At 44.9% G+C, this 8,398-nt stretch overlaps 2 protein-coding genes across 3 annotated transcripts; one reads left to right on the top strand and one right to left on the bottom strand.

Annotated features, from left to right (window-relative positions):
• The first annotated feature begins 3,161 nt into the window (after positions 1-3,161).
• LOC123047240 (uncharacterized) lies at positions 3,162-7,709 on the top strand. 2 transcript variants are annotated; one of them, XR_006422856.1, is made up of 6 exons: positions 3,162-3,523; positions 3,666-3,835; positions 4,083-6,413; positions 6,667-6,817; positions 6,898-7,116; positions 7,243-7,709. XR_006422856.1 is itself a non-coding variant. In XM_044470738.1 (3 exons), exons 2-3 carry the CDS (start codon positions 3,821-3,823, stop codon positions 6,378-6,380), a joined length of 2,313 nt encoding a protein of 770 aa, XP_044326673.1. In that variant the 5' UTR covers positions 3,162-3,523; positions 3,666-3,820; the 3' UTR covers positions 6,381-6,494. The 2 variants fall into 2 exon arrangements, 1 of the variants encoding a protein (XP_044326673.1); XM_044470738.1 differs by lacking the exons at positions 6,667-6,817; positions 6,898-7,116; positions 7,243-7,709 and having other exon boundaries at positions 4,083-6,494.
• A 13-nt stretch (positions 7,710-7,722) lies between these two features.
• On the bottom strand, positions 7,723-8,373 carry LOC123047242 (uncharacterized). Its single transcript, XM_044470739.1, has one exon. The coding sequence runs from the start codon at positions 8,286-8,288 to the stop codon at positions 7,989-7,991; it is 300 nt and encodes a 99-aa protein (XP_044326674.1). The 5' UTR covers positions 8,289-8,373; the 3' UTR covers positions 7,723-7,988.
• Between the last annotated feature and the right edge of the window lie 25 nt (positions 8,374-8,398).

Genomic DNA, 8,398 nt, shown 5'->3' with positions numbered 1-8,398 from the left:
TCAAGTTCTCAGCTTTGAGTAAATCAGGAAGATCAACTACATGACCCGGTGTTAACAACAATTATGACTTGACATCATCAGTCTTTTATAACCCGAAGATTTTGGAAATTATAACTCGGCAGATCTACATCTTTAAGCCGGTTGAAAATCAGATGAGTATTTCAAGACCTATATTTTTTAAGCCGGTGCTTTGGAAGCCGACTCAAATGGATTATTTGTTTACAATATGTCTTTTACAAGCAAATGGATTGTGAAGCTGGTCTATTGACCCGGATTTTCTAGAAGAAGGAAATGACAAGGACTTAAGGATGTTCAGGTGCCGGTTTACAAGAACTCTTAACCCGGAGCACAACCTGTCAAATTTGTTCTTGTGTTTATTTTGCAACATAAGTTTACCATGGATAAATCCAAGCTAAACTTGGGGGCTAATGTCGGTGATATACCCCGCGGTGTACACTACTAGGAAAAAGGCTATAGATGGGATGGACACTAATGGCGCACTGTACATGTGGTGCGTCATTACTAAATACTAATGGCGCACCATGTGTTGGTGCGCCATTAGTGTGCAAATACTGATGGCGCACCACATCCCACAGTGCGCCATTAGTAAAAAAAATAATTTTTTTCAAAACTACTAATGGCGCACCCCATTACTATGTCAACATTACTAGTTGACATAGTAATGGTGCACCACACCCACCGTGCGCCATTAGTAGTTTTGAAAAAAAAATTGTTAGCAATGGCGCACCAGTGGACAGTGCGCCATTACTAAGTTTTTTTCAAAAAAAAATTCAATTTTTTTTATTTGTTTTTTCAAAACTAGTAATGGCGCACCGTGGGTGTGGTGCGCCATTACTAGTTTAACTACTAATGATGCACCACCCACGGTGCGCCATTACTAGTTGCCCAGCTTCCACCGAATGCACCCCCCCCCCCCCGTGGACCGCCTTTTCAGTTTAAAAAAAATAAAAAAATGATAAAAATGTCAAAACAATAAAAGAAAATAAGTTTCCCATGTGATATGTGGTCTAGTTGTTGGGAACATTTACAAATATAAATTTCGACTTTATTTGCAAAATCTCTCTGGAAATTTGTAAAATGGGCATAACTTTTGCATACGAACTCGGATTAAAAAGTTTTATATATGAAAAATCATCTACTCGAAAAGTTACATCCGAATTTAACTGGGGGAACCCCGTTAAACATTTTCAAAATCCCCAAAAACCTAACAGAAAAAAGTTATGGGGCTTTCAAGATCTAGAGGCAAAAAAATTCAAAAAAATGATTTTGAATTTTTTTTTGATTTTTTTTCAAAAAATGATACGTAATATGACCGAGAAGTTTGAAATATTTTTCAAAATTTCATCATAGTCATGAACATGAACAAAGTCCTAGACATCAACAAGGTATAATAGGATTGATATGCTAGATATATCAACAAGTGCCTGTGAAGTGAGCTGTTGCTAGGGTTGGACAGAACTTTGAAGTTAAGCGTGCTTGGGCTGGAGTAGTGTGAGGATGGGTGACCTTTCGGGAAGTTTGACCACGGAGTGCGATTTGACCTGAATTTAAGCATATTGACCCGAGATTAAGCCATAGTGACCTGAGATTAAGAAAAAAACAAAAAAAAATTGAAGAAAAAATAAAAAAATTCTGAAAAAATGATTTTTTTAAAAAAAATGTTACTAATGGCGCACTTCTATGTGGTGCGCGTGGGCTATACTAATGACGCACCAGTGGTGCGCTATTAGTAAAAAATACTAGTGGCGTGATAGTAATGGCACACCGGTAGTGCGCCATTAGTAGGCAAGACCGGTGCGCCATTAGTAGGCATTTTCCTAGTAGTGGTAACCCGGCCGGAAGTATAACCCTGCCGGGCTTGGTGACTCACTAATGACCCGCCCTGGCTGGACGACGTACTAAGTGCCCCGCCCGATCCTGGCGACTTATGGGTGACCTGGCAAGCGGATCAGAGGAGCGACAAGACCCGGGGGCTCGGGAGGCTCAAGGCCCAGAAGGCCGGCTTATGTTATGGTAGGCCGGCTTAAGAGGAAAGGTGTGAGGAATATCTTCCTTACAAGGAATCAAGACTCGGACTTGTATCCGGCTTGTAGTAGAAGATAGGCTAGTCCTAATCTTATTTGGACTCCACATGTAACCCGCCCCTCTAACTTATATAAGGAGGGGCAGGGCACCCCAAAGAGGGACAAGTAACAACAACAATATCTAGGGCTAGACACAAAGGGGGAGCCGGCTTATGCGGCGACTCTCGATGAGCATAATGAGACCTAGCCTCAAACAGCATGTAGGGCTATTCCGGATGATATTTCTCGGGGCCCGAAGCTGTCTAAACCCTCGTCTTGTGTGATGATCCGCCTAGCGTCTCTCGATTCCGTCCAACCCCTCTCAAGCTACCACATAGATGCGTTGGACTCGTGACTAAGTCCTCACACTAAGGACATCTGCCGTGACAATTCCACGACATAACCCATTGCACCAATTGTCGCAGAGATCAACTCCAGCCCAGAAACTGAGTGAACTATTTGAAGGGTTTTTTTTCTCAACTGTCTGCAAATATGTTCATACTATGTTTCTATTTCCTTGACAATGGTTACTGCCCATAGCCCTCTTTTGCGATTTGTTTTTGATGACATGAGACTTTGTTTGTGATTAACTTTTTCTCAACTGTTTACAACTGCCCAAAGACTAATTAGAACCAGGAATTAAGCAAGATATGGGCGGCACGTTACTTTTGATTTACCAGTACTAATATCCAACTATGCTTCTTTGGATGGTTCTTAAGCATGGGAAACCATTAGGGGGTGTTGAATTACCCACTCCGAACAAATAATTTTATGAAGTGTTCCCTACAATTGTAGCCAAGGTAAAGGATTTTATGAAGTGTCCTCCCCCCCCAAAAATGGCCCGAACCATAAGAACCGTGGACCCCACCCAATGCAAATACAAGTGTTGTCATCATAATTATAGTATAAATCTTGCAGATGCAAATGTTTGAATTTCGGTGGTATTATATAGCTCTTGCAGGTGCAATTGTTTGAATCTTGGCGGTTGCTTTTGGATGTGCAAGGACGCAAGTGAAAATCCTGCCCACTTGCGGCCCAGTGGAGTATTTTCGGCCAGGTTGGGCCCAAAATGGAAAAACAAAGGCCGAAGGTGATGTAGTGAGCTGGACTGGAAGGAAGGTAGCCGCTGCCCTCGCCGGCGCCGCCGGCGGAGGAGGGAGTAGCCGTGCGCCGTCGCATTATCTATTTGCCCCTCTCCCCGCATCCGTTACCTCAAATGCCCACCACCGCGCCGGGCCGTACCTCCCCTCTGTCCCGTCTGACGGAGAAGTGGGGGCGGGGGTGTTGCCGGAGTTAGATGCGGCGCGAGACAGGGCCGCTCCACCGGCGGCCTCAGGGAGCGCGCCTGCCACGTTCCTTGGGATGTTTGGGGCGGCGAGTCCCGCACTCCAGCCTTCTCGTGTCCATGTGAGATGTGACGTCCTCGCCGCCTTAGCCGGGTAAATTTTCTAAGCTGAGTCCTTGCTCGGTCCTTTCAATCTCATCATTAAAAACTTGTCAAGGCTTTCCCTTCTAGAGTCATGATAAAGATAGAGACTGATCTAAACCCTGAGTCGTCGCCTGTAAAATATGTATCTGCAGGGCAAGTTGAGCTTAAACAAGGGAAGCATCTGACCGCCTACTGCACCCATTAATGGCATGGATCGCCATTTGTGCTTGCAGTTGAATACCAATAGTGGCTAGGCTCTAGAGGAAGAAGAAAGATCCAGTGCGGGGAGCTCGACTCAGCTGAGGAAATGAGTAATCACAAGGTATGGAGCTCCTTTTCCAGTTTTCCTGTTATCAAATTCTGCAATGGGGCATTCCAATACTTTATCCATCGATTGCTTTTTTTCCTATAAAAAAAGATTTATCATTTCTAGGTTTAGAAAGAGTAAAATTCAGGGCAGTCACTTTGAAAGGGCCTGCAATTAACATATGTAAACATTGAGCTAGATTGTTCTTAGATCTGTTTCTTTTATTATGAATTGCACATTACAACGGATCTACTCATTGAAGGTTAATGATTACTGCAAGCTGTTCAAGACCGAGAATCATCTTGGGAATGCTACAGTGACGAGCTTGTTACATTATGCAAGATACTTGTCGAAGAGCTCAAGGGGAACAGTGACCCGGATAGAAGTATTTGTATTACTGACTGCTGCTCTCTTCCTGTTTCTTGCTACCTTTGGAGCATATCGTCGCCAGCACAAAAACTTGTTCATCCTGAAAGTTGTTTTTGGCATGTGTACCTTATCCTCCTCACTGATAACATACATATTCGGTTCAATGCAATCTTCTGCAGTGAAGAGCAGCATGTACTCCATATGGGCCATATCTCTCTTCCTCCTTTATGGTTCTACTGACGCTATGGCGGCTTCTAGTCTCGATGACACCAGACAGAGCATTTTAATATACACATACCATACTTCACTCTGGTATGTGTATGTGGTGTTGCTTTTGTTATCAGTAACATCAAGTGATGGTGCCTTTCATGTTAGCATGTCGATTGATGATAGTCATCTAAAAGGTTTACTTACCTGCCCAGTTATTTTTCTACATTTCATTGCTGTACTAAAATCCTTACAGAGAGTAGCGGTGTGTGTGATGGCAAGCAACTCATGGAAACTGAATAAAATGGTTGCTGATTACATGTATGACGAGCACACCAGGGGTGAATTTGTTCCTGCCACCATGGAAGGTTGCCATTACCTGGTTGATTGGCCCCTCAGCAAATCCAAGCTTGGTACTTCATCATTTGCAACAGTATTAACAGCAGAGGATGATGAAGTCATTGACATTGAGAAGATATGGCAGTGCAATGATAGTTCAATAGGCCTAGAGCTAAAATATGCATGCCTTTCCTTCTCCCTTTTTCATCTGTTGAGAAGGCGCTACTTTGGGCTTGCCTGTTGTGAATCCAAAGAAAGGGCACATGATTTTGTCTTCAAGGGGCTGCTATCAGAGAATGCTACAGACTGCAATAGGATTTTCAGGGTTATTGAGATAGAGTTGGCCTTCATGTATGATTGCTTCTTCACCAAGTATGCTGTCATTTATTATGCATCAACGGCTGCAACATTTTGGTCCTTGGCTTCAGTCATCTGCATTTCTCTTACAGCATACACAGTAGCCACCCGTCTGTTGATCATTCGATGTGATCAGGATGAGCCCCTTCTTGTGAACACCAAAACGGAGGTTGTGATCACCTTATCACTACTTGCATGCGCTGCTTTGCTTGAATTGCTGCAGTTGTTACATTATTGGACAGCCATTTGGGCGAGAGTATCCTATGTTTGTCAGTTTATCAGACAGCAATCAGTATTGGACAGAAGGGGGTGCCACTGCTTGATGAGATTAAAAGAGCTTCTTACCAAGATTGGTGTTTATTGTGCGTCAGACAAACACTACTGGCAACACAAGCTTGGGCAGTACTCCTTGCTTGAATCAGTCAGCTGCAATTCTAACCCTTCCAAGAAAGAGCATAGAGTAATCAACAAATTCGGGGAATTTATATACTCAGCAGTCAGATGGTTTACTCTTTTTGATAGAGCACACATGCACCGAACTAGTTATGATGCATCAGTGATCTGCATGAAACCTGGTAAACCCATCGAGTTGCCTACAGAAGTAAAGGAGGCAATTGTCCATTCCCTTGAACATACTGATGGCAAACTAACAAATGGGAATTCATCGTTGGTGTCAAATGGAGCAGAGCACCTCCTATGGGCTTGTGGACAGGACATCTACCCAAATATAAGCCGCTTCCTGGGAAAGGAGAACCAGACGCACCTTATCATGACTTGGCACATAGCAACATGTTACTGTGAGATGACAACAATGAAAAACCTTCGCTCAGATGATGAAGAAAAACTCAGGCCCCATCTTGACGTTGCCACGAAACTATCAAAATACTGTGCGTACTTGGTGGTCTCTGCACGAAAGCTTCTTCCTGGCCACCGATATGATACACTGTCTGTGCTTGATGCAGTTGCAGTGGAAGCAACCAAATTCCTGAAAAATTCGAGGGACAGGTATGAAGTGATGAGGAATTTAGCAGAATCAGAGGAGACCATCTTCGAGGGCGGCACCAAGCTGGGGAAGCAGCTCGAGGAGATTGAAGATGTGACACACCGTTGGAAGGTGCTGGCTGATTTCTGGGCAGAGATGTTGCTCTACCTTGCGCCATCAGATAATGTTAAGGAGCACATCGAGGAGCTCGGGAATGGTGGGGAGTTCATCACGCACCTGTGGGCTTTACTCACTCATGCGGGCATCCTTGAGAGGCAGGAGGATCATCAAGTTGGAAGCGTGTAACACTGCACCACCCTTTTATTCTTCATGGTGCGGGTATGTGTACGGTTTGTTCTTATGTGACAGTTTTCTGTTATTTTCCTAATAAAAGTGGCATTTAATGCCCAGTAGCATACCTTTTGTGTTGTGTGACGAACCCTATGATTGTTTAGTTTGTGACATCCTATATTTGCAAGTTTTTTTCCCCAAGAACACTTATATTTGTAAGTTTGAATCCAAGTTCTCTGTATTAGTCATTGGGTGACTTGATCTTATTGTAATAGTACTTATATTGTGTGCGTTTTTATAGGACTATCACATGTGTTATATGTCCGACTTCACACAGAAGATGTTAAGAACTGACCGCAGAAGATCTTCAATGGTTGGCCCAAACGATTACCAGTGCAAACTGTGTGCATGATATTGTTCCCAGTAAATCATGCCAAATGTATCTTATGTTTGTAAGCTTCAACTCAAGTTTCCTGTATTTGGCGATTGGTTGACTTGATCTGATTGTAACATCTTGTGCGCCTATTTACAGGATCATCACATCTATTACATGTCTGGCTTCACACTGAAAATATTCAGAACTGACCACAGAATATCTTCATTGGTTGGGGGAAACAGTTACCACTGTAAATTTGTGTATGATTGAGTCATAATAGATGCATCTTATCATGGCATGTGCAGGTGGACCGAAAGAGGCAGTTGCTCAGAATATCTTCATGATGGTTTGATATGTGAAACTGATGCACCAAAGGTGAGCTCGATTCCTGTCTTGAGCAAGTTCTTTTAACACCCTGCTCGCGTGCCTGAGGCTCGTCGCTTGGAAACATATCAAGGAAATGGATTGCTACTTCTGAACATATTCAGGCTGCTGCTGCAGGTAATGCTTATATGGGAGCAACCGAGCAAGGACTTCAGGAACCAGGCTACTCTGTTGGCAAATAGTTCATGCAGCAATATGCCGTTTTTGACAGCTGAATGGAATGTCTTCCCTTCGTCATATGCCTGCCTGCCTAACGAAGTAACGAGTAACGATGATGGATTGTATGAAGGCCCTTCCCTGCTGCGGATTCTGAGCAACCGCATGCAAACTGCAGCTAAGCCGGGAGGAGGCGCGGGAAGTGACCCCCAGTCTCTGTTTCTGAAATCCTTCTGGGGTCATGGAGATACAGTATGTACCGCATCTTACACAAGCTCGAGAGTGAATGCGCATATTGAGCTCACATCATCCAGCCACACAAAACGGTGCTGAGCTAGGATTGAAAACCCCCGAAAATGATGACAGCGGAAAGCATATTCCCCATTCCCCCTTCGCCATACGACGGTGATTTACAACAACAACAACAACAACAAAAAGTAACAGCGATGAACTGTAGGATAATCTGTATGCTCAACGCTGTAAATTCAGAGCGACAGTTTGCAGATTGCCGCTAAGCATTGCGATGTCAACCTCTGTTTCTGAAACCTTCCGGGTCATGGAAGTATATAAGGTGTCTTACACTAGCTCGAGATTGAATGTGCATGCTGAGCTCACATCATCCAGCCAGCTAGCGCACCAGTCTTAGTCTAGCCATCTAAGAAGATCTAGAGGATTGTAGTCTGTAAGTAATGACTAATCCGCTACAGTTAGTTGTTGGGTCCCCAGTTGCTGAGGTACATCACCGTCCGGAGCTCCTCTTCCTGCTCCTGCCTCGCCTTCCTCCTCGCCGCCGCCCCACCGGCAGTGGGCGCCGCCTTGCCCTTGCCGCAGGTGCCGTTCCCGGCGGCCGAGGTGCCGGCGCGCTGCTGGAAGACGCACGGGAGCGCGTGGTGGTTCCAGCGGCACAGCCCGGAGTGCCGCTCCTTGAGCGCCTCCACCGTGCCCGCGCCCACGCTCATCGCCGCCGCCCACGACGACGCCGTCGCCTTGCCGCCTCCGCTCGCCATCTGACTAATTGTTCGGTCGTACTCCTACGTAGATATCACCGTGCACGAGTGCGTGCTTCGTTCGGTGCCGTGTGTGAGTGGCGGTTTTCAGCTGCCTGCGAAATGGCGGT

Source organism: Triticum aestivum, chromosome 2B (genome assembly GCF_018294505.1).
Source record: "Triticum aestivum cultivar Chinese Spring chromosome 2B, IWGSC CS RefSeq v2.1, whole genome shotgun sequence".
Classification (NCBI taxonomy): Eukaryota; Viridiplantae; Streptophyta; class Magnoliopsida; order Poales; family Poaceae; genus Triticum; species Triticum aestivum.
Note: the sequence above shows the minus strand (reverse complement) of the source record. Positions and strands in the feature narration are given on the sequence as shown.

Excerpts from the sequence above, each read along its gene's own strand:
- LOC123047242 (XM_044470739.1), bottom strand. The coding sequence starts at position 8,288 with ATGGCGAGCGGAGGCGGCAAGGCGACGGCGTCGTCGTGGGCGGCGGCG.